General features: G+C 43.9%; 2 protein-coding genes and 1 non-coding gene across 3 annotated transcripts; 1 reads left to right on the forward strand and 2 right to left on the reverse strand.

The window, feature by feature from the left end:
• Positions 1-1,826: 1,826 nt before the first annotated feature.
• On the reverse strand, positions 1,827-2,017 carry LOC118102032. Its single transcript, XR_004694621.1, has one exon. It is a non-coding gene; the product is annotated as a U2 spliceosomal RNA (small nuclear RNA).
• A 3,228-nt stretch (positions 2,018-5,245) lies between these two features.
• Positions 5,246-11,565, reverse strand: LOC118101639. The gene is made up of 12 exons (XM_035147557.2): positions 11,501-11,565; positions 9,899-10,441; positions 9,668-9,819; positions 9,500-9,577; positions 9,329-9,420; positions 8,794-9,233; positions 8,379-8,688; positions 8,021-8,230; positions 6,863-7,406; positions 6,539-6,751; positions 5,649-6,447; positions 5,246-5,517 (listed from the first exon to the last, which is right to left on the reverse strand). Exons 2-12 carry the CDS (start codon positions 10,438-10,440, stop codon positions 5,325-5,327), a joined length of 3,573 nt encoding a protein of 1,190 aa, XP_035003448.2. The 5' UTR covers position 10,441; positions 11,501-11,565; the 3' UTR covers positions 5,246-5,324.
• A 1,384-nt stretch (positions 11,566-12,949) lies between these two features.
• Positions 12,950-24,823, forward strand: glt8d2 (glycosyltransferase 8 domain containing 2). The gene is made up of 10 exons (XM_035148085.1): positions 12,950-13,059; positions 16,743-16,786; positions 18,578-18,670; positions 18,790-18,991; positions 19,542-19,659; positions 19,769-19,853; positions 20,758-20,870; positions 21,198-21,364; positions 21,903-22,015; positions 24,297-24,823. Exons 2-10 carry the CDS (start codon positions 16,768-16,770, stop codon positions 24,473-24,475), a joined length of 1,089 nt encoding a protein of 362 aa, XP_035003976.1. The 5' UTR covers positions 12,950-13,059; positions 16,743-16,767; the 3' UTR covers positions 24,476-24,823.
• The last annotated feature ends 798 nt before the right edge of the window (positions 24,824-25,621 follow it).

Raw genomic sequence — 25,621 nt, forward strand, 5'->3', positions numbered from 1 at the left:
TACCGCTGAACTAAAATCGTCTCTTTTATCTAATTTAACTCCAAAAAACACACAACAGCTCAACGGTCAGTTCAAGTGAATCGAAGCTGAATCAGACTGAAACAAATGTGGTTTGATCCAAATCTGAAATTCAGAGAAAACGAGAAAAACTCAAAATTGCAGATATTATTTCTGTTTGTAGTGACGGCTGTTTATTATGTATATCTAATCTGTATTTGTATTACATTGCCTATTCTATCCTATTTTATACTTTTACATGTTATCTTAGTGTGTCTTAAAGTTGCAAACACAAAAAGGCAGTTGCTCAGCAAGCTTCTATTAATATTCCCTTTGACCTTTGAATATAATAATAATGTTTAAATATATTTGTAAAGCTCTTATTATACAAATAACGTAGCTCAAAATGATATAATACACCTGCAAATACCCAGCAGCTAATGCATGATATCTAACTGTGAACACTTAAAACTAGTGATGTGTCCTTCGTAGTCGAGGCTTCGAAGCATGTGTCGAGTAATCCAGGAAGATTTGTGTGAAGCGCGTATCGAGGCTTGTGTTGATGACGTATGTGGTGACGTTCAAAGCCTCGCAAACCGGCCGTACCACGTGACTGAGTCAGAAAATGGTTCGTGGGTTTGGCGTGCGATTCGAAATAAAAGAGGCAGCGAAACGCAATGGATCCCCCCCCCACACACATGTTGTGGACTTGGGACTTTATTGCGCGTTTGCCTGAAACCCAGCACTGTGGAAAAGTTATTTTTACATAAAAATGAATACAATGTTGTCCCTATTGTACGTGTTACATGTTGTCCCTAGTCACAAACCAAGTAACACAATCAGAATCAGAATCAGAATTATTTTTATTGCCAAGTATATTTACACATACAGGAAATTGCCTTGGTGTGGTTGGTGCATTTTGACATAAAAACAACAATCGGACATAAAACAACAATATATACAGAAAGAACAATAAGTTATGTTATGGGCACGTGCGGTGCTGAGGTGTTAAGGTGCAGTGATTGGTTGCGGGATAGTGCCACTAATATATAAGTTATAAATTATGTGCGGGGGGGGGCAGAGTCAGTGTGATGCAGGGGGCTTGTTTGTGAGCCCCACTGCCATGGGGAAAAAACTGTTCAGGTGGCGCGAGGTTTTGGTCTTGATGGCCCGGAACCTTTTTCCAGATGGGAGTCTCTGGAATAGGTGGTGGCCGGGATGGGAAGGATCAGCAATGATCTTGCCTGCTCTCTTACTGGTCCTGGAGTGGAACAGGTGTAGGAGAGCCGGCAGGTCACAGCCGATGTAGACGACGCAGTTCACATCACAACCCTCTGCCCAATTTGTTTCCACTTTCCCTTTTGACGCAGCCATTGTATCATAAAGACAGACACCATATTAATAAGTTCTTAATTTATGTATTGGCATCACAAACATCATTCATTCTTTTATTGAATTCAAAGCGTCACACACCAAAGCCATGGTGTCATTATAATCACTCTGCCTGTTTAACATTTATTGTCCACTTGATGGCACAGTAGAGCAAATGAAGCTTCGGCCCATGAGTGAACCAATTAGATGGAAAGCTTCAATGCTTCATGAAGCTTCATCTCGCCATCACTAGTTATCTTACTCTGTTTTAAAGTTGCAAACACAAAAAGGCAGTCGCTCAGCAAGCTTCTATTAGCTTCTACTCTAAATATAATATTTATTATTAAATATATATTTGTAAAGCTCTTATTTTACAAATAACGTAGCTAAAAATTATCTAATATACCTACAAATAATGAAAGACTAATTTGAATATTGCTTAGTATTTGACAAAGTGAGGGGGGTGCACCGTTCCTGGAGGTACTGCAATACCAGGTCGATGCGTGGAGTGGACGGAGCAAGCCCCTATTCCATCTCCCAGTTCCAAAAATCAATTTAATATATGGTCCCCGGGTAGGGGACGTATCAGATATTAAACTGATAAGAACAGATACTACACTTGATCTTAGCCAAAAGGCCGAGAAGCGATACTGAAGAAGGGGCTGAGGAATCCGTCTGGTTCTCCTCACAGTCCCCTTCACTCAGAGGTCTGAAAACACGTTCTAAACACAGTCTGTCAAACTGGAACAAAATAAGTCCCTGAATCACTGTGAATCCAACCATCTGACAAGTGAAACAAATACAGAAATAAGTGTTTCATACAAAGGAGGACAAAGATTGTTCACGTTATTTCATGCGATAGATTTCCCATCATGCAATTCTGCATTTACATACCGCTGAACTAAAATCGTCTTTTAACTCATTTAACTCCGAAAAAAACACACAGCAGCTCAACGGTCAGTTCAAGTGAATCAAAGCTGAATAAGACTGAAACAAATGTGGTTTGATCCAAATCCGAATTCAGAGAAAAAGGCAAAAAGCTCCCCCGCACCCGCAATGATCCACTTCCGGTTTATTTGGCTACTAGTTTGTGGGTGACTAACATCCTGACTGCTGCCACCTACTGTCCTGGAGTAGGAACAACACGTTGACAATAACTCCTCAGTTCATTTGTCATTGCTGCTCCCTTCATCATGATTGATTGACACATTGTCTTCATTTTTCAGTATGTTACTCAAAACAGGAGGAAATAAATCAGATAAAAACAGGAATTCAAGTAAAGAGTGGTTAGTTTTCCCATCATGCAATGCTGTATTTCCACATGAAAGGCAGAACTAAAATCGTCTGTTTTATCTCATTTAACTCCTAAAAACAGCTCAACTGTCAGTTCAAGTGACTCAAAGATGAATCAAACTGAAAAAAATGTGGTTTGATCCACATCGGAAATTCAGAAAATAAACAACCTCAAAACACATGTTCATCCTCTCAATAGAACCCCTTCCTGTTTCTGTCTTTACCCATTTAAGTGACTGACATCCTGACTACGGCCACCTACTGTCCTGAAGTGTGAACAACACTTACATCAACATGTTTCTCTTACAGTATATCTGTATTTTCTTTTGATCAGTGAGGAGAAAACAAGCTGAGAAACAGCAGCAGTAGAAAATATGCAGAGGGGATTTTCACATCATGAGAACACTAAAGCTAAACAAACACTGTCAAACACCCCCCCAGGTCTCACTCAGCTGTTACTAGTTTAACTCCTTTAGAAAAAATCTAATACCTGTCACCACTTTGTAGAACAGGAATATTATTCATCCCTTTTATAGGAATTCAATTTAACAAGATATTAGGAACTTTTTCCAGTAAAATCCAATTAAGTTGAACAGCAGCTCCACAATGTACAGCCTCCAAAATGACCATTGAAATAAATCAACATCCTTTAAGAAAGATTCACCTAGAATGGTGCACAATAGAGAGCAGACCTCCGCCAAGGCCCAACAGCCCCTTTCAATTCAATCTAGCTGCACCTAATTTCACACACATAGATATAATACAAATAAAACATACATAAAACAGATAAATATGCCTTTTTTCCCATCAAGATCCATGAATTCTCCCTCCCACATCCAGATAAGGTCAACTTTTGACCAATCAGAGGCGGAGATTGTAAGGATAACCCAAGTTGATCCCAAGAGGAACCGAACATCGGCCCCCCCGGTAACATTCTTCTGCTTTACTGCCCGGGACCCCCACACGGTATCGAACCCCCGGGCTCGGTGTCCCGCAGGGTCTTTCCCTCCGAGATTCCCTCTTATGCAAATTAACCACACGGTCTGTCGGCCTGCAGTGGGCGGATGTAAACACACAGAGCAGAGGAGAGCCTCTACCCCCGCCTCCCTTTCGAGTATCAGGATCCATTCATGAGATGGATTTATTGAGGGAAGCATGTCTGACGATGTGTTTTGCTGCACTGATGTCAAGGAGTCGTCATGTTGTTTAGTGCACCAAGCCAGTGGCAACTGGGTTCAATCAAAGAAACAAATGAGCAGTCGGAGAGAAGCAAAGTTCAAAAAAGGCTTTTTACTTAAATATTAAGAAGATACTCCCTCCTCCTCCTCCTCCTCCTCCTCCTCCTCCTCATCTTCCTCCTCATCATTCTCTCTCCTATTTTGTGCCAGCCAGAGGTTCACACTGATGCCCTCACAGGGCACAGGAAAACAGTTTTTGGTCTTTTACATTGAGTTCTCCTCCCTCTTCTTTCTCCTGTGCAGCGAGCAGGGGTACTGCTGGTGGAGGCACCAGAGGTGGAGGCAAACGACCCAGGTGCTGTCATCCACACTGGCAGCTGACGTTTCTTTCTTTCTGTCGAGGCAGCCGAGGTGCAGGCAGCAGGGTCCGATGGTTTGTCAGGCTGCTGCTGACCTCTCCCTTTTGCCTTTTCCTCAGGCACTTTTTGTACTCCATCCTTCACAGGAAGGATTAAACAAAAGCAAAGTACATTTTTGTAGTTTCACACAGGCAGTACACCACAGTACATTGAGACAGAGACATTCAGCACTAACCTGGGAAAGTTCTTGAAAAGAATGCAGTTGTTGCTGTTAGGCTGAAGTCCTTGTAGCAGCTGCAGAAGTTCTCTCTAACCAACCACTTCAACACCAGGTGTCCTTCAGCATCAGAACTGTCCCCCTGCATTTTTACAGCAACGCCTTTGGCAGGACTTTACATGCTCATTTGCATGGGGACGAGGCAGTGGACAGTGAAAGGCATTCAAAGGGGGCCTGACCATGGGGCATCTTCCTAAACGGCCCCCCGGGGTCAGCAGTTTGTGAGGCGGGGGAGGTTCACAGGATGCTGTGTGTCTTGGCAGGAACAAAGTAGATGCAACAGTCATGTTTTTGATCTGATGGTGTCTGTTTACGTGGCTTGTGTGCATGTGTGAGAGAGAGAGTGAGACAGACACACATCCCTCACATTCATATATTATAACAACATTCAGTCCTGTATGTTTAATTGTTATTATCAATTAAACCTGTTTTGTTCATATTTCTTGTGAGTAACTGAAAGCATCTTTTCATAAGACGTTCACTGTTTCGGACTGGAAACTTTATTATAACTTACAGCGCACCGTACACTTGTACACGCGTATTTTCTGTTATTGTGTTTTTTTTACACCCAAAAAATGCAAAGTGAAGCTGGAGATGAAATACAATAGCAGATTATTCTAGGTATACAAGCAATATTTATACTCACTAACTGTTTGAGTGTTTTGTTTTTAATAAAATATGTAACTGATTCATGTCTTCCTCTTTGTTGTCATATTATAATTGTGTCATTGCACAGGACTTGGTTGTGGAGATTTAGGAAGATACAAAAATCACTATTTGGCCCAGATGGCCTGGTTTTATTGTAAACAAGCAAAACTCAGCGGTCAACACTAAACATTTATACACAAATTATTTACAGAAAGCATTTTGATAACTATACGTGGTCTCCACTCCATTAACAAATTTACATGGGCCTCTTCGGACCTTTCTCCTAGATCTACTTCTGTCCCTGCTGGCTCTCTGTCTGCCTGGGGGACTGAGGAGCAGGCGGCAGGACAGGTTGTTGGGCACGCTGAGGGGTGGCAGCCTGGGCAGTTTTAGTCTGCAGAAAACCAGATTAACAACATGGTTAACAAATGTCTGTCCACATGTTACAACAGCAAGAATGACAATAACAATGGTGTCTAGTTGATGTCGGAAGCATGTCACTGTGCATAAAATCCGGTAACTGACCTGTGTCTGTTTGACGTCCTTGTCTTTCTTCTCTGCCAGCCAGTCCTCCACCGAGCGGCCCTCAGCCCGGGAGCAGAAGTGCTCTGCTCTGTAGCGACTATGGCCATATTGTTTAGTCTTTGGCTGGCCACAGCGCTTACAGAGGAAATGTTGACATCTTTTCCTGCTCTTAATGTAAAAACCTTTCTCCCGGGCCTGCTGTAGCTGTTCCTCTCGAACCTTCCTCTGCCAGGCAGTAGATCGAGGCACGGCAGGGGCAGGGGCGGAGGCAGGGGCAGAGGCAGAGGCAGGGCAGAGGCAGGGGCAGGGGCAGGGGCAGGGGTAGAGGTGGAGGCAGGGACGGAGGGGACGACAGGGGCGTAGTTGACGACAGGGGCGTAGGCGACGACAGGGGCGTAGGTGACGACAGGGGCGTAGGTGACGGCAGAGGCAGTTTTTGTGGAGGAGGAGGCTGCAGGAGCCTGGGTGACGATGATATACAAGGTTTGCGCCAGGGGCCCTTTGTGTGTGGCAGCCTGACCAGAGGCCTCCTCAGGGAGAGGGACAGTGAGAGGCGGCTGAGGCTGTGTGGGAACGGCGGCAGGCTGAGGGACAGGCTGTGCTGGGCGGAGCGGACTTAGATTTGTTAAAAGTTTAATCCCATGCATGTCCTCCATGCACCCCTCATCCAGCTGCTCCTCATCTTCCAACTCCTCTTCAAGACTGTCTGTCCCATTCGAAGCATCGGGATCCCGGCCCACGTCTTTCGGCAGCACGGCACCTCTCTGGGAGTACAGGTACTCCAACCCAATGAGCTCCCCTGAACAGAGAGTAAAAAAAGAATTGTGGTTTCTACATTTGGCCTGTGACAGCCTGCGTGTGCCTGTATGCTAAATGAGCTCTTAGGTTACCTGTGTACTTGCTAAGCTGGGTGTAATTCTCAATCAGCGTCAGACCAAAGACCTCTTGGCTGAGCTGGATGATGTCGTTCTGCAGCTGGGTACTGTTGCCACACAGCAGCGTCTTTGGGTTATCCTTCAGTGCTGCTCTGGCGCAGTTTTCATTCCACCTCACCAGGCCCTCCAGCAGGTACACCTGGAAGTTCAGGGCGTTGGCAAACGTGCCTGTGACAGGACAGAGAGAGGGAGAACATTAGTTAATTACACACACACACACACACACACACACGAACATACTTGTGTGCTGTGCTTCAGGTGTATGCATTTCACACTCACATGGAAGGAACCTGCACATGTGGCGGTGGAATGACTCCAGGGAGGTGGTGCCACGGGCACAGCGGTAGACAGGGAGCATGACACCCCCCATGGTCACCTCTCCTGTCTTCGCATACAGCTCCACTCCTGGTGGGTCCTGGATGCACTGGAGATGGCGGCGCTGCGTGCTCCAAACCTCCTCCATCTTGGCACGGTCGATGAGGGGGATGCCCATAGCGTCCGTCGCCACCCAGAAGGAGTCCAGCACTTCCTGAATGAGCCGCTCTGTCTCCAGCGCACCCCTTGTGCGGCGGCGGCAGTGGGAGGAGAGCTCCTTGGACGTGAGCTGGACGTGGGCGTCTCTCCCCTCCTCAGATTGCTTGGCCTCCTCCAGGCGGTGCAGGTCGCTGCTGTCCCACTCAAAGATGGCAATCGACAGACGCGTCATGAAGAGGCCGTACAGCTGGTGGCTGTCGGCGGTGAAGCCCCTTGTGAAGCGCTGCATGAGGTGCCAAACGTCCAGCCGCACCACCAGCTGCTGCCACTCGCCGAACATGGCTGCGACCTTACAAAACGAGCAAAATACATTTTGAGTTATCTGCAGTCAGTCTAGGAATTAAAGTGGTTGGTTGACTTTAGAGGTGTGCATCTTCACTAGCATCACGATTGGATTACTATTCAGCAGTCAACAACTATGCATTTCAATGTATCACATTCACTATTTCCTATATTACAGCACAGGGCTGCTTTTTCCTCAATTAATACAATCAGTCAGACAAACATGAACTCTGTTTTTATTTAGAAAGTGCTTTAAAAGTATTATAGACTGTTACAACAATTGTGCCATAATTTCAGACTACAACAGTAAGTGAATGACGGTGGTCAGTGCTCTCCACACTGATTTGACATTCTCTCAGTTTACACTTGTGTGCTGCACCTAAGGCTTAAAAAGGACAAACTCAGATTTTAGCCTTTTAATGTATCAAGGTGCCCCCCCACTGGCCCCCCCTTAGCAGCAGCACTGCACGGATAAACGGGGCGTCGCTTCTTCTGCAACAAAGAAGTTGAGAGACACCACGTTACGTTGTAATCTGTGGAGTGTGCGTGTGTGCGTCTGCTCGACTCTGTCCCTCCTCACACATGAACTGATAATCACATGTATTTTCGCACATACGGTACCTTGGACTGTCCAACGGTGGCACAGCAGTCCCGAGTCACGTACAACACCCGAGGAGGGGCCTTTCCGGCGTCTCTGTAACGCTGCACAAGTCCAGTCGCCATGGGCAACAGTCCGTCCCCCTCCGAGTCAGTGAGAACTGACATGAGCACCTGCCTGTGCTCGTTGCCCACGTTAGTGAACCAGGCAGCATCTCCCGCAAGCTTCGTCATCTGAACAGGAAAATAAAGAGACACGGCCATGTTACATCATGTCATAACTCTTAAAAGTGGTATGTAAGGGTATGTCATGTAATCATGTATGTTATGTTTTACTAATATTCATAATAATTCACAACATCCATAATAATCAAAAGCTCGCCTTCTTGGTGGAGTCCATCTTTAGGATGTCTCCGAAGATGGACGTGGCCCTGGCTTTAGTCTCCTCCAGTTGATTGAGGCCCTTCCTCACATAAAGTGAAATCAGAGAGGGCACGCTGGGTACCGGGTGCATGGGTGGTAAAGACACCTGCTGCTGAGCCACACCCGGTACTTGAAGCTCGTCGAGCACGGAAAGGTACTTCACCGACCGCAGCATCCACTCTTCGGTGTGCTGACCCTCCAGAGTGTCGTGGAGGCTAGACAAAGTGCGCCATTTCAACATCCCAATCACCATCTTGTCGCAAGACCACCTGTGGGGGGGGGACTCAGCTCAATTAAAAACAATGACACCGTGTGAGTAAAACTTTCCTTTCATTTAGAGACTGAGATGACCAGGTTTTCATATCTCTCCTTACTTGTACGTGAGAACAGCTGGAAAAAGCTGCTTGTGTGCCATGTCCAGCTGTTCTAAGATGTCCTGCGCCCACGCCGCATACTTCCTCTTGCAAGACCCGCATTCCAGGCACTCCGTGCCCATGAAGTACCAGCTGTCAAGATCCAGGACCCTCCGGACAGTCTTGTAAAGACCAGCGCCGGTCAGTTTGCACCCACAGTTGGGGCACGTGAGCCTGCATGCCCACATCTGGTAGGGCGCCCACAGGAAGAACCTGCACTGGAAGAAGACATGGGCAGAGGGGGTCTCCGTGTAGAGGGGCCAGGCTCCCGGGGGGACCCACCAGAGGCGCAGCTCACTGGTGAGGACGGGCTGCTTGTCCGTGCCCCTGGTGAAAAGAGCCTGGCCCACCCAGTCCTGCTGTTCCTCTGGCAGCGTCTGCCTCCAGCCCTCAGGCAGCAGCTTCAACAATCATATCACATATCAAAATTAAAATCAAGCAGCCAATATGGACAACTACATACAAGTCTGCACACATGTAAGCAATTCCCTTTTACCTGTGCGCCAGTGGACAGCGGTGGAGTGTGGGGCAGACCTGGTCCATCGTCTGCAGGGTGGACAGCAGGCACGGGGGGTCGAGCCACGGAGACTGGAAAATACAGACTCTCAGTTGTCACACCGTTACAGCTGATATACTAACAGGGATGTTTAAAGTCAAATACACTCACGCTGAGTGTTGACCTCCACCGTGGCAGCGAGGAGCAAGTCATCCGACACTTCTGAAGAAGGACCAGCAGATGCGGCGCCTGCATCAGTGCAGAAGAAAAATTAATGTGTGTATTAACATTTGAAAACACTACTCATGAGCTGCATGTAAACAGACCGACAGATCTTACTCGATGGAGGCTGTGGAGCTATCTGCTGAGCCGGAAGAGCAGTCGATGGTCCGGCTGCTGGCACCTCGTTGTCCCGGCCGAGCACGTACACCTGCAGTGTGTGGATCAGGGTCCCCCCCTTGACATTCTGACTCTTCAGCCACTTCAGGTAGCTGCAGACATGATAAAAAGAAAACATTAGCTGACATGTCCTCTCCCATGCTCACCTGCACAGGCAGTCGCAATACTTACATACGACAATCACTGCTGGTCGACTCGTATAGGTCTTGGAATGTCAGATCGGCGAACACTCCGAACCCCACCAGCGTCTGGTCCTTGCCTCTCACGGACAAAGTCCCCTCGCACATCCTACGCCACTGTATCACCTGCGTGAGCTCTGGGAACAGTTGGGCATAGGAGGCGAGGGCATCTTTGTTGACGGCCAGAGGCGACTGGGAGGTGTCCCCGGCTTCCCTCTCCTTCTGGTGGGACATCAATACACCACAGGCGTGGCCCACATCGTGGCTGAGCAGCCACTTGAAGGTCTGACCCTGGTACTGGCCAAACTGGAGCTCACTCTCACTGAGCACCAGCCGCCAGCACTCAGGGTCTCCTCCGGCCAGGAGGACACGAGCCTTCGCCTCCTCCCTCACCGTCTCAGGCCTCTTTATCTCATACGACACAGCTGACCCTCGCCTGTAGTAGGCTCGGGCCAACGCTGTCGCATCAGGTGAGGGCTCGAGGGTGAGTTGAAAGCACGGAGACTGTTTGCAGAGCTCCTGATCGGAATCCATTCTGTAGAGAAAAATTGGACAAGAAGCAAAAGTATTGTTTAACAAACCATCAGAATATAAATAGAGACATTTAAATGTCAGCTTAAGGGGATAGTTCATCCAAGAATGAAAATTCGCCGAAGGAGGGGTGGGTGAAGTGTTTGAAGCCACATACACTTGTGGAGTCTCAGGGGTAAACTTTGTAAGAGCAGAATCGCTGTTTTAAAGCCTAAATGTCCACTGATATCTTCCTACGAGCTACATTCAGGGAGTGTCAGAAATGCTAAGTCTGCTAGCTTAGCCACTTCTGGTGGAATTATAGGCTTAAAACACAGTGGAAATGACCTCGTTTTGAGTCGAATATGAATGTCGGGCTTGTGGACACTTGGATGACACCTCACGAGCAGTACGGAGGCATGTTGTGTTTTTTCTGTTGTTTTATTACTTCTGAAGATAAGTCACAAATGTCTTCAATGCTATTGGATTGCCACACTGTTTACCCCCTGAAACATTTGTGGACTCAAACACTTGAGGGGTGAGTAGATAATGAGTTCATTTTCATTTCTGGGTGAACGATCCCTTTAATGCATTGTATTTGTGTTGTTGTTATTTAACTGTTCTCAATATTAAATAATTATAAGCAACGTGGTTATTAGTATTTTTTATTAAAATCTGTATGCTTTGGCAGTGTAAGCACGTATTAATGAATTTAATGATAAAACACATACAACACTGCAGTCATCAAAATCACAGAGGCTGAATTTAGTTTGCAGGCGGAAGAAAGTTTCAGAATTAACTGTACGCCCATGATTTAACCGTGAATATGTGGTTGGAACCCCCACAGGCCTGAAACAACCCTGGAAAGTGTAAAGCTGCTTTCTGACTAGCATGTTTAGCAGAGATGCTAAAGCTACAGTCGACGGACACAATTTAACATCCACCTCCTCACGGTGAAAAGTTCGCAAAACACGAGAAAAACTAACAACCGTCGTTCTAAGTGAATAACCAACAACTATGAGTTACATAAAACCATGAAAGCGACAAGTATAAAGGACGCGGACATTAAACGTTAGCTACTCACATGTCGCACTTCGGCACTTTTCGAAGTGAACTGCACGGAGGGAAAGTGCGGAATAACCGGAACTGCCCAGGTAGCGGCGGGACAGCAGCCAGTCAGAGAGCGAGGATTTAAATAGGACAAGCCAATCGAGGTTTGCCAGAATCTGGAGCCGTTCGATTGGCTGAGGGTAATGAAAGACAAGCCAATAAGAGACAAGAGCAGGACACTAGTAGGAGGAGGGGCTGAGAGGAAGCTGTTCACGTGTTCCGGCTCCGCGACTCCCGAGTTTCCCGCCACGACAAGGGGGTGAGGTCCCTCTCGTGCAAAAAGCTGGGGATGTCATGGTTTAGATCTGATTTTGTGTGTGTGTGTGTGTGTGTGTGTGTGTGTGTGTGTGTGTGTGTGTGTGTGTATATCTTTTCACAAGACGTGTCATTCTGTTTCGGACTGGAAACTTTACTATAACTTACAGCGCACAGTACACTTTGTGCGTATTTTCTGTTATAAATAAAGTAGTTTTCCAAACAGCAAATGTAGCTGGAGATGGAATACTCTTGCAAATTATAGGTACACACTTTAGCACTTTATTTAAAGCAGTTTTTTACACTCACTAACTGTTTGAAAGTGTTTTGTTTTCAACAAAATATGTAATTGATTCATGTCCTTCTCTGTGTTGTCACATTATAATTGTGTCATTGCACAGGACTTGGTTGTGGAGAGACAAAATTCACAATTTGGCACAGACGGCCTGGTTTTATTGTAAACAAGCAAAGCTCAGCAGTCAACACTATACATTCATACACAAATTAATTACAGAAAGCATTGCAATCACTATTAGTGCATGGTTTCCACCCTATTTACAAATTTACAAGGCCTGCCGGCTCGCTGACTACGATGGTCTGTGAGCTATAAGGAATCATTAGGGGCTATTTACAGGAGTGTATTGGCTGAACCTCGGCCTGGGTGAACACCTTCTTGATCATGGTATCTCCACAGCCAGGTAAGTATGAGTTGTGCAGCCCTATGGGTTAATTAGTTATGAGCAACCAACCAGAATTTCACAGCAGACCTGGACCTGCTCAGTATCACTGCTGTGACAGAGGATGAGAGACGATCCGGTTCATGGCGTCATGACAGAGAGGGATCAGAGCTGCTGGTGAACAGGATGAGGAGTCACATCTGGAGGAAGAACTGAGAGAGAGTGAAAGAGAGAGAAAGAGGAGGGAGGGAGAGAAGGGGGAGGAGGGAGAGGAGAGAGAGAGAGAGAGAGAGAGAGAGAGAGAGAGAGAGAGAGAGAGAGAAAGTTGGGGGAGAGAGAAAGAGGAGTGAGAAACATAGGGGAGGAGGGTGGCAGAGAAAGAGGAGGAAAAGAGAAAGTGGAGGGGAGAGAGACAGAGGGGGGAAAGAGAAAGAGGATAGAGAGAAAGTGGGAGAGAGAGAGAGAGAGAGAGAGAGAGAGAGAGAGAGAGAGAGAGAGAGAGAGGATGGAGAGAAGAAGAAAAGTGGGAGCGTGGGTCAGGGTGAGTCTCAGTCCTCAGAGGTTTTACAACATGGAGCAGCAGGAGTGAGCCTGATCTCTGGTGAGTAACCCCATGTTTAATGTGCTTGCAGCTGTGGCACATGTCAGTGACACACCCTCTTCTTACCTTATCTCTGTCTGTGTCTCTGTCTGTTTTCTAACATAATGTCCTTTTGCAGGTTGTGCATGTTGTGGCGTTGGTGTAACTCTGTTGTGCAGTTAAACAGGAGAACATTTTGTCCTATTTGCACTTAAACTAGTTTCAAACATTTGTAGCTTCACTTCTTTTTTGTGGTTTTGCTCTTTTTGGCAAGTGAAAGAAAACAATTTGAAGTAATTATATATTCTTGAAAAAGTCCACCACGTTTTTTCAGATTAACATTTTTTTGCAGTGTGATGACTTCTGTGCTTTGGGTTTGGACCCCCATCCCCCCACTCACTCAAACACACAGGCCTGCACAGCTATCCTTATTAGGACTTGGCATTGACTTCCATTCTTTGTCCACACCCTGACTAAAACATTATCTCGAGCATTAACCATGACCAGTTAATGCCTAAACCGAACCATAATTCATGTTTCACTAACCCTAACCAGGGCCTCAGAAGTGAAGTGTCCTCATTAGGACCAGGCTTTAGTCCCCATTAGCTCTACTTTTCCTGACAAATAACTCACTCTAAAAGTCCATGGTTTTCATTATGGGGACCTACTTTTTGTCCACAGTGACAACAGATTCATGTGCCCACAATACCAGTAATATAACTATTCACACACACACACACACAATAATTTGCCAATGTCTAGGAACTTTTTTTTATGTTTTCCACAACAGCTTGTTGTCACATAATAAAAAAAGATTCCTGGAGCCATATTACCCAATGATATTTTTTTTATAAGTTTCCACATTCGTATACATTTTTTTTGAACATTTCTCATAAATAGAGAATACGAATGTAATAAAATAATGCGAAAGTTCGTATCTCCTTCTACAAACTGTGCAAAGCATTGACAATGTGACTGCAGGGGCCATGAGATTCGTGGTCATGATAGATGTAAGACAGAAACAATGTTTGGCTTGAGTGAATCATCAGTTGTTGGAAAGCAGGCCGGGGACAGTACGTTGGAGCATGTCGGGCCCCATGTATCTGAAGCTAAGCAGTTCCAGATGTGGCCGGCTGCTCTAAACAGCCACAAACAAACCAAACTGTTGAAGTTCCGAGCGAGTCTGCAGTTTTCGGAGGAAACGGGGGGGGGGCGGCAGACGGTGTAGGTGTCACCCTTAATCTGAGGTGTCACCACTTCACGCTAAATGCACAAACGATGACGTTAATGAAACCCACAGTTTCACAGTGATCCTGTTAAATTAACCTCGATCACAACGAGGCGATAGAGATGGAGGAGGAAAATCAGAGGAGGTTGTTTACAGTTGGAGCAGCTGGGATTCGCTTTTTGTCATTGCATTGTGTAAGCATCTCTGTTCGTGCAGTTACGTAAAAGTTTAAACAATCCCGCCGGCAGTTAGATTCCTTCATGAAGCACTGGCATCAGGAAGTGGTGAAAGGCTTTGGACTAAATGCAGCCACGTGTGTTGTCCAGGGTCTCCTGGCTCTGGGCCTCAGTCAGTTAACTGCAGGTTGTGTTGTTTAGGGATGGGGGATGGGGTTATTATCCACCTTGGGCTGATTGAACAAGCCGAACTTTTACTGCAGACATGAACCGTTGTCAAACATGATCTCTGGAGAATGTTCGCTCGATTGGGTCCGGACATTCTCCGGAGTTTGCCTTTCACACATGGACAAGGTAGCAGGAGAATCTCTGCTCAGACGCATTCACAACAACACAGACCGGAGTGTTCAGTTGAGAGGTGGTGTAGTAATTCATTCCGTACAACTAAAATCTCACTTGACATGTTCTTGTGTGGCACTAATTTTCATTGTATTAAAATGTTTGCGTCTGTCGCGTGTTAGAAAGGTCTTCAACACTTGCTCGTGGTGAACGCTGCGGAGGATCTCCTGCGGTTTTCTCACGTCAGCTCATTCGGACATTCTGCTGAGTTTTGACAAGGGGGCTGATTCCCATATAGAGCCCCTTCGGAGAATATCTGGAGATTATTGGGTGTTCGGTGCATGTCTGAAAGCAGCTATGATCACTCCATCGTGCATATGGAGTACAATTAAATAATGTGTAATTTTAACACAGTATACAGATTGCCGTGACTTTAAATAGGACAATAATATTTAACATATATATGTGGGATGGTGAATGTTACATTAGTACTGGGTGTCTACATCAGTGATGACCTCATCTGGACACTAGTCACCACCCAGCTGGTCAAGGAAGCACAACAGCGGCTGTACTTCCTGAGGTGGCTGGGGAAACCCGGCATGCCACCAAAGATCCTCAGCAACTTCCACAGCTGCATTGAGAGCATCTTGGTGGTAAAGACCGCTGAGAGGACATCACTACCCTCTCTGCAGGACATGCACCAACGCAGAGTCCACAGAAGAGCCTGCACCATTGTGAAGGACCCCACCCACCCCCAACACGGACTGCTCACACCTCTGCCCTCTTGGTAGAAGTTACAGAAGTGTGAAATGCAGGACGTCCAGACTGAGGAACAGACTGTTAAACACTCACTGGCCCTGACACCCCCCTGGACTGTCTCATCACACAGACCCTTCACTCTGCCCCCCAACACACACCCACACACACAACCAAATACCACAACCAAACTGTGCATATATATATATATTTGTAGCAGAAGGCAAAGTAAAAATTTCATTGTACATGACTGTATATATGACAAATAAAACACTTTGAACTTTTGAACTTTGATTAGGAGTGAGAGCTCAACCGGCTGCAGAGGCAGCTGCGGCAGTGGGCTGATGCTGGAGTATTGCAGTTACGTATCATGATATGAAACACATGGACATCGCAGTATCAATCTCCGTTTCGCAATTGTTACAACATTAGAAAATATAAACCACCAAAAGTTATTTCTAGTCAAAATGATTTCTTTCAGTGTTTAGTTTCAGTGTGATCACAGGATTCGTGCCGTCCCAACCAACCCCGGCACACATGCTTGTTTAAGCAATTTTCTAGTCAGCCAATCACGTGGCAGCCGAGCAACGTATACAATCATGTCCTCTCAAATATTTCATTGTCTGCACTTTTCAGTATTTCCTTATTTCTCTGACATTTATTGTCAACCAACAGCTATACGTCTCAAAATTCATCTGAATTTTATGCAGATTCTTTCCTAATTTCCCATGTTAAATATTCCTGGAGATATAAAGATTTCACATAAACAAATATTTGGTCTTGCAGAATAACATCTCACTGAATAAAGTGCAAGGAATCATATCAGTCAGTGTATTTAGTATTTATGTTGTCAGTCATGTGATCCCTTGAGAGTCGCTTTTACGATCTCTTGTATGGAGGAGGAACCTGGTTTGATTTATTAATGGCGCTCAGCCAAGTGCTTCTTAACAGTTAAGTCTGTAGTTAAGTCTGTACTCTGGAGACTTGTATGTGTCATTCTTAGAAGTCGGATGAATTATGAGACCTGTCATCTGTCACTTTCAGCTGTGTTGGCAGATTCATTCTCCACTGAGGCCAAATCCTTCATTCATCCCACCAGACATTAGTGTTGCTGTAACGCCAAGAAATAGTTCATCTCCTGTTTGTCAAGTTAACCGCTCTCCATTTTGTGTGTGTGTGTGTGTTGTGTGTGTGTGTGTTTGCAGATGCTGCTGGAAGCAAACATGAAACATGGCTCTCCTGAGAAAAAGTAAGTAAAACTGATTTATAGACCAAAAAAAGTGTCATGTGTTTATCCTGTTCCTGTCCACGAGCAGTAGCACTAACAAGGTCAGTTAGTCGACTATGGGGTGAGCTTTGTTGAAGTGAGGTTTAGTTGGTGAAGCAGTAAAGAAACCTATGACTTTGTTCTTGGCATGGTAACAGGAAAGTATCCAGCTTGCATGCATGTGCACCACATGTGCATGTGTGTGCTGGGGGAGGGCGTGCTGAGATGACCAGATGACAGGCTGTCAGGAGCTAGAGTTCATGATTCCATTCAGGGTGTGAACAGCTGGACTGAATGTAAATTGCTTGTTTAGAGTTTGCTTCCAAAATTAAACAATAAAAAAGACGCATGTTTTAAAAGATTGATATTAAAGTTCATAAAATAAAACAAGTGTCATTTTAATAGGTTGATTTCACCCAAACCTAATTTGTCCATGAACATATACCATCTTTTGTCTGGTGAAACATTCACATGAGAAAGTTCAGGTTAAAAAAAATCTTAAACAATGTCAAATGATTCTAATGTGTCTCACAAAGCACATCTGTGCAGGTCTTGGTTTGGGTCAAGTATTTCAGAGTGAAACTTCTTCGCAGATAGGATATTGTCCAGGGTTAGTTATGGCACCTGGATCAGCAGCCAGAGAACGGGCTTTGAACTGGTTTCAGGCAGATGTTTGATCTTCTTTCCCTCTTGTCTGTCTTCTTTTCCTCTTGTCTGTCTGGCAGCTGGTGGACACACTCAAACGCTGGATTGAAACACAATGTGCATCTCTGTGGCTCTGTTAGAGAAAAAATAATTATAGCAAACACAGCAATTCAGCAGGGATTCAGTGATGCTCTTATTCTATCACAGAAAATTATTTACATTTCGTTTTTAGCTTTGAGTTTAAGAAGATGGAGTCTCATGTCTGTTAGTTAAACATGGAGCTGGGAGGCAATCAGCTTAATGTTTTCCAAAGGCTGGAATCAGTAGAAAAAACTACAAACACATCTAAAGCTGATCAACAAATTATATTTAATTTGTTTAATCTGCACTCTGAAGTAAAATCAGCACTTTGGTCGAACTGCAAGATGTTAATAAGTCAGGATCAGAGTTTCCGGTAGTTGTTTTTAAAATTTGGAAAGAACTGAGCCTAATGTTGTCCTTTCTCCAAATTTTGATGTTACACTAAACTAATAACCTCGTGCCCTAGCTCCATATTTCACATGAGCCGTTTTCAGACATAACCTCCGCAGATGGCTGCATAATTGTCTCTTGTGGATGCGACTTCCAGTATCAGGAACGTCTGGAGGGATTTCCATTACATCTGGCTCAAACGTCCTCTCGGATTAAAAGACCTGAATAGAATTTGGTTGTCAAAGTTCACTGTGACCTCATAATAGTCGTCTTTGGCTGTAACTCATAACTAAGAATTTGGACGCCAATTGTCTGTACTACCATGAAGTTATGAAGTGATGCCAATTTATTCCCAAACATCCAAAGGTCAACTTCACTGGCACATCACAATGTTCTTCAAAAACATTTTTCTGGCTATTGGTCAATAGCATGACTGCAACTTGATTGGTTGGATAACAAGGCAATAATTTTAGTTAAATATTTTTTTGACATTTTTTGATTCAAAGAATTAAAACGTGTGACATTTGTTGACCCACTGATGCTAATAGTTGAAAATGGTCAGGAATAAATGTGAGAAATCTCCCACTGAATACTGAGAGAAATCTTAGAATCTGATTGGATGTAAGCTGCTGTACAGACGCTGTCCCTGTGTTTCAGTTAATCATGTCCTCCTGGTGCTGGTGGTACTGATGGTGTGTCTGCTCCTGCACAACACGCTGTTCAGAGCCTCCACTCCGCCCAAGCTCCCAGGTACATCCACACACTTTGTATTCACATCCTTTATCCTTTACTCCTGCCATGTACAGGCAGGAGTGGCCATGCATTACACAAAAGTTGACTTCCAACCTACGCTGTCTGACTCCTCTCAGATCACTGGAGGGGCCGTGGAAGCGCAGCGCGGGTTCCTGCTCTGAAAGTACCAGAGGCAGATAATGTCGTCCCTGTAGTCATCTGTGCATCAGAGGAGCGGATGGGCGGAACCATGGCTACCATCAACAGCATCTACAGCAACACAGACGCCAGCGTTTTCTTCTATATTGTTACTTTCCGGGATGGTGTGAAACTGTCAAGGTCTGTTTTTAAAGGTGCAATGATGATTTTATATTTCAGGTGATATGTTAATTTAAACTGTAAATGTATTGGTCAACTTTAACTGTCCCAAATATGAAGTTGACCTGATATCCCAGTGTTATTGCTTATCCCTGTTTCAGGGTGGTACTCAGGAAGCAAAACAATTCAGTGTCATTGAAAACAATCCCAGAAACATTTTATTGCCTAAGAATTACCTTTGCATCGACTTTTGCACATCATTCACAAAGTGACACATGCTTCATTGCTGCACTTTATCTAAATTTGTTTTTATTCTGGCATATTTAGGTGACTGAAAATAATGAGTGTGTATAATCTGAGTCTCTAGGAAATCTAAATGTGGTTTCACTGGGCCTTGGTGGAGGTATGCAGTCTACTGAGTGCCATTCTGGTTTTGTTATTAGATCAATATTTCATTTTGGCCTGGCGGGGGGGTTCTCGTTCCCTCTGTACTGTTATAGAGCAAACCCTACTTATCAGGGTGACCCTTAATGTTTATCTACCTCTTCTTTCTTTCTTTGCCTCTCCGCAGGCAGTACATTGAGAAGACTAAACTGAAAGGCATCAGGTATAAGATACTGGAATTCAACCCCATGGTTCTAAGAGGAAAAGTGAAGCCAGATTCCTCTCGACCTGAACTGTTACATCCAGTGAGTTGTGGGTTTGCTTTTGCTCCTGCAGCAGAACAAACATTACACGGTGCACGCTCATATAAGTCCTCGGGATCATGAAATAGTGACTTTGCTTTTGTTTTTGCAGCTCAACTTTGTGCGCTTTTACTTACCCCTGCTGGACATCAACCACAAAAGAGTGATCTACTTGGATGATGATGTCATTGTGCAGGGTACGTATGCGTCATCATGCCTGATGGAAATTCTTTCAAGTTAATAAAGTTTAACCACAGAACGATAGCTCCTACTTCACTGAAAAATCTGTTTGCAGTGTGGGTACACTGGTGGTTTCAAGATGGCACATCACACTTGTGTGAGCATGTTATAATTATATACCAAGAAAGTTAAAACCATAGGCCACCGGGATGACTATTAATATTTCCTATATTACATCCAGCTACTGAGTTATTTATTTTAGAACATAAGACAAGATGGTGAATATCCCTTACGTACGTTTGAAGGTCTCCCACATTAGATTGATGATAAGTTGCAGACTACTCTCAGATTTATAGAAATCACCAGCAGATGTTAGGGACAATCATCAGCTGTGCACCTTAGGGTCTTCGGGTGTTTCTTGATTTTTATCACAAGACATCCACAGGATCATCAGACCTGGGCGTGTGTCCCTAATATCTTGGGGCCCAGTTGGGGTCTTTCCTCCTGATCCGGAGCCATTTATTTCTTGCTGCTCTACTTCTTATCTTGGGTTTTCATCAAAAATACACCATAGATATCACATGTTATTGTGTTATAATGAACTCTGGTTAGGGTGTTATGACCTTTTCTGGGACTGTGAGGTTGCACGATATATGAAAACAGTTTTTAGTGTCACTTACTTAAAACTTAACTTATGGAAAAGTCCTTTTTGAAGTGCTTTTTAATGCAGATTCAAGAATATTACAAAAGGATTTCATTTTTTCAATATTGTCTAATGACACATTAATATCTATAACTATGCCCAATGACTGCAGATTCAGACTGAGATAACCGTCCCTTTTAAATAACATTGATGTGACAGGTAGAGTGTATTTGTGTATGATGTATTTTGCCACCTAATTGTTTCTTCTTGCTTCCAAGGAGACATCAAGGATCTGTTCAACATCAAACTGAAGCCCGGACATGCTGCTGCTTTCGCCACCGACTGCGACCTGCCCTCCACGCATGAGATGGTGCGCAGCATCGGCATGCAGGTGGATCTTTATTCCTTTCTATCTTCATGCCTTAAATGTCAGTGTGAGAGTCCAGTATTGTTAAACCTGAAAATCAAATCCAGACAAAAACAATGTAATGGATCCTGAATGTGAATTTCTTAGCTAGTAACGAAGTAGAAGTGTATTGATGTGTGGGGTACAAGTGTATAAGTTCTTTATGGCAATCATAACATTTTAAGCTGCGTTTAGAAGTTATGATTATAAATATAATTTATTGAGAACGGCCTTTCTCCGTTGACCCCTGATAACCTTTTCTTAAGACTCTGCGACTGAAAATCCCTCCTCTCCTCTGAGCTCGTCTCCTAGACAACCTACATGGGCTTCCTGGACTACAGGAAACAGGAAGTCAAAGACCTGGCCATCAACCCCAGAGACTGCTCCTTCAACCCTGGAGTGTTCGTTGCAGACATCAGCGAGTGGAAGAAGCAAAAGATCACCAAACAGCTGGAGAGATGGATGGAAGAGAATTTCAGGTCAGATCTGGTGTGAATAATCACTTCATTAGTATCAATGCAGCAGACATCTACTTGGCAAGAACCCTTCGTTACAACTGGAAGATCAGCAAGGAATCAATGTCAATCAATCAATCAATCAATCAAATCTTATTTGTATAGCCCATATTCACAAATCACAATTTATCTCATAGGGCTTAACAAGGTGTGACATCCTCTGTCCTTCACCCTCAACAAGAGTCCTGTTTGTGATGACAAGAATATAGATCTCACAGTGCAGACGTACACATAGATGATATATAATAATAGGAGCGGCCTATACGACAGATTTAGTGGAAATTCATTTGTCTTCAGGTGTGTTCTGACTTGAGTCTTTATCACAACCACACCCTGAAGCAAAGTATGCTCCTACTTTCCAATCTTCCAATTTATATCTATCAGATAATTCTGTCTTTTATCTTTACTTGTATTCCATGTATCCAGGTATTGTTTTATCAGGTATTATATAATCTATATAAAAACCTGTCTCACCAGAAACTCTTCCCTTTCTCACCACCAGGCAGAACATATACAGCAGTGCCATGGCGGGAGGTGTGGCGACCCCACCCATGCTGATCGTTTTCCATGACAAATTCACCACACTAGATCCGCTGTGGCACGTCAGGCACCTCGGTAAGATCATGTCTTTTTTTTCATACATAGAAGAATTTCAATGTGACTTCCTAAGGAGTCTGAAAACTTATACATGAAATTATACTTCTGAAAATATAAATAAGAAAACAATTCATCCTCTTGTGGGCATAATATGAGAATTCAGTGTTATTTTATTAAAAGTGTTGTCATTGTATCTCTAACTACCAAATAGAAAACGGAACAAAATCAACAGCAGTCCCTAAAATTAGAAACATGTAAGGAAATGCATTGACAGTTCTGGATGGCCCCCTGGTGGCAGGTTGCAGTATAGTTCATAAACCTCCACCTCCTCCATGTTATGAGACATGGACCAAACTAAAAAGTGCTTGATAAATACATTTTTCACATGTATTTCACAGTATTTGAGGTAGTTCTTATCACACTGATGTATGTTTCTGATGAATTTGGTTTTAATTAGTTATTTGATGCCATAAAAACGTGTTGCATTGTCATGATTGACAGCACCAAAGAAATACAACAATATATATATGTTAAATTACAACCATGTATCTCTTAATCTTTAATAACTACCCGAATTGCTTATTGTGTCATGACTTTTCAATGCATCATTAAAATGTAATCACAGCACAGACAACAAGGCAAAGTGTATTACCTGTCATTGTTGTCCAGCAGAGGGCAGCGTAGACTTGTCAAGATTATATACAAACTTATATTTTTCATGCAGAGGTGCAGGACAGATTTTTCTTTCTTGAGATGAAAAAGGGATGTTCATGCCAACATGACTCTGTTAAACAAACTGTCCAATTACAGCTTTGGGGTGGGGTTAATTCACATTGACATGTTCACATTTATTAGACACTTGAAGCTTGAAGTAACTAAGTAACTTAATAATATAGCATAATAATGAGACAGAAATTAGATCAGGTGATGGAGTGCACAGTAAGTGCTAGTTACACATGTTAAAGGCTCATTTATGCAGCATTGAATATAAAAAAAAGAGATACTTCCATTTCTAACAATGTAACCATCACTGTCCACAAACTTCTATGTCCATTCATTGGCACAGCTGTTGAGCAAAACATCCACCAGAGAGCAGCACAGAGTCGAGAGTTTCTGATAACAACCAACATGGCAACAGTTGGGGGGGTTGTCAAAATGCTTTTAAGAAAGAGGCAACATAAAGATGTCTGTAGTTTCCTATCAACTCTTAAAGTCCCTCTTCCGAAAGTTCCACCATTGTTGAAATGTCTTCCTCTTGTCTCATGGTCTTCTTTCTTTTACGCACCACTATGTCGATGGAGGGGAGGGTGAGTCTACCAAACACTGTCAGAGTTTCAGCGGTAAATAGCATTGCAGCCACATCCAATACAATTGGAATAACGGGGCGACCTTGTATTCAAACATAAAAAACAAGAGAAAGAAACACATAACATGCCTCCATGCTGCTCCTGTGGTGTCACCCAAGTGTCCTTAAGCCCAGACATTCAAATTTGACTTGAAACTGCATCATTTACACCAAGTTTAAAGCCTAAATGTCCTCTGATACCTTCCCCTGGAGCCACGTTCATGTCCGCAAGCATGAGTGAATTTTCATTTTTCGGTGAACTATCCCTTTGGGCCTGTATGATTGTGTTCAAGTAATAGATGCAGACCCAGAAGTTGCTCTGTAGGCAAACACCCTTCACTTGAAAATGTTCTTGACATGGCTGTAGGACTGCTGACACAAACTGATGATAGCCATGACGGTTAGTCTTTTAAACAATCACGATCTGATACCAAACCATCTTCTGCTGAGCCATTAAACTTATGTGCTGAGCTTGTATATAGGCCAACGTTGTCCTGAACTGAATGTGCTGTATATCAGACCAACAGCAGAACTGAATGAACTTAAGACAGTCTGAATCAGCACAGGACATCACAGCTGCATTGAATGCTGATGTGTTCACTCTTGCACGGACCAAGGTGCCTTTGTACGGGGATGCGTTCACCTGCTGTTGTACAGACAGAGAATCTGCTGTGAAGTGTACTGAGGTGTGTTTGAAGTAGGGGGGTTAGGGTAGCTTAGCTTAGTGCTTAGCTTTATCTGTGACTACGAATCCAGGCACAGAACTGAAAGAGATGATTCTAATCAATAGAATCAATAATATAATCGGGTGATTTACAGTAATTCCATTTTGAGGAATAATGTCAAGAGGTGATGAGGGGACTCATTATTTCTGCTACATATAGACATAAAGAAACGTATTATATTGTAACACAACCCTCAGGTTAATTTTAAAAAACATTCCTGTCTGTCCAGGCTGGAGTCCAGATGCCCGCTATTCCGAGAGCTTCCTACAGGAGGCACATCTGCTGCACTGGAATGGCCCTTTCAAACCATGGAAGTATCCCGCTGTTCACTTGGACCTGTGGGAGAGGTGGTTCATCCCCGACCCCTCCGGAAGATTCACCTTGGTACGACCTGATAGTGACAGCTGAGGTCTGTGGAACGTACCTTGTCCGAGCCACAGGGGTGTGGGGCATGATGCGTGTGAAGTTGACGGCTTCACTGCGGGGAGGTGAAGGGGTAATAGGAAACAGACAGTGAATGTAATGCTGAGGAATGCTGTTGAAAATGAAATGTGCTTGGTTGAACATTGTATGAGAAACAGTGTTAATCAACTGGGTGCCCCCTGTATTGCTAAAGGCAATGTGACTACTCGGATGCTAATAGATATCAGATACAGGAACGTGTTCAAAGTGAAAAGATTTTTGTCTGTGTCAAATTTGTTGAGCTGCAGAAAATATGCTTCCTTGATAACTTGAAATAAAATCTCAGAATTCTTACCTTTTTCACATTTTCTCTTCTTTTATAGGTCATTAATACTTTTACCAATTATGGTATTGAAGTGTTGAAATAAACATAATGTCCTGTTCCTACTCGGAGACTAGGATATATTGATGATAAATTACTATAAAGAACAAACTTGTAGACTCCTTGACATTGTTGGGTCAGGAAATAAATTCAACTCAACCGTTGGTGAGCCAGCAAATGTTGCTTATAGTCATGATGTCTAAAGTTTAAACCTGTGTTGATCATCTGAACAGTTGTTGAATGGATTTCAGAAACTATTGATAGTTGATTGTTATTTCCTTTAAAATAGTTTTGTTTGGTTGATGAATTAAATAAACTCTGTAGATCTTTGGAGCTCTTTTGGCCTCTTTTAATCTATTGGGTTTTGATTTTTGGGCTCCTTCCATAAGAAGTCTCGCAATATCACTTTTGTCTTTTCAACACGGCAGCGACCAGCAGCCTTCTCTATGCCGTGTTGACATATCTCCTTCAAGAACTCTATCAGGGAACACTGCTGCCCAGAGTCATGTGTTCCATGACTTCAAAGCATTTTGAGAGAAACCCTTAGAACACTTAGATGGCTGCTCAGCTCAGACAGTCAGAGACTCAGCTGGAGCCTCATCAGAGAATCACAGACCTGAAAGTGAAAAAGGTGACTGATCCTAGAACAAGCGTGAATGTCTGGATGTGTAAGAAGCAAGATCGATTACCAAGAAAAAAACAAAACAGAATCATATTAATCAATTTTCCAACAAGTTAGTGCAATGTAAGTCTTTATCCACTTAGAGGCG

The sequence above is a fragment of the Hippoglossus stenolepis genome, chromosome 22 (assembly GCF_022539355.2).
Source record: "Hippoglossus stenolepis isolate QCI-W04-F060 chromosome 22, HSTE1.2, whole genome shotgun sequence".
In the NCBI taxonomy this organism is placed as follows: domain Eukaryota; kingdom Metazoa; phylum Chordata; class Actinopteri; order Pleuronectiformes; family Pleuronectidae; genus Hippoglossus; species Hippoglossus stenolepis.

Excerpts from the sequence above, each read along its gene's own strand:
- LOC118101639 (XM_035147557.2), bottom strand. The coding sequence starts at position 10,440 with ATGGATTCCGATCAGGAGCTCTGCAAACAGTCTCCGTGCTTTCAACTC. Across the intron at positions 9,421-9,499 it reads GGTGGAGGTCAACACTCAGC|TCTCCGTGGCTCGACCCCCC; the intron begins GTGAGTGTATTT and ends TGTATTTTCCAG. Across the intron at positions 5,518-5,648 it reads AGGACGTCAAACAGACACAG|ACTAAAACTGCCCAGGCTGC; the intron begins GTCAGTTACCGG and ends GGTTTTCTGCAG.
- glt8d2 (XM_035148085.1), top strand. Across the intron at positions 18,671-18,789 it reads CACTCCGCCCAAGCTCCCAG|ATCACTGGAGGGGCCGTGGA; the intron begins GTACATCCACAC and ends GACTCCTCTCAG. Across the intron at positions 19,854-20,757 it reads TGATGATGTCATTGTGCAGG|GAGACATCAAGGATCTGTTC; the intron begins GTACGTATGCGT and ends CTTGCTTCCAAG.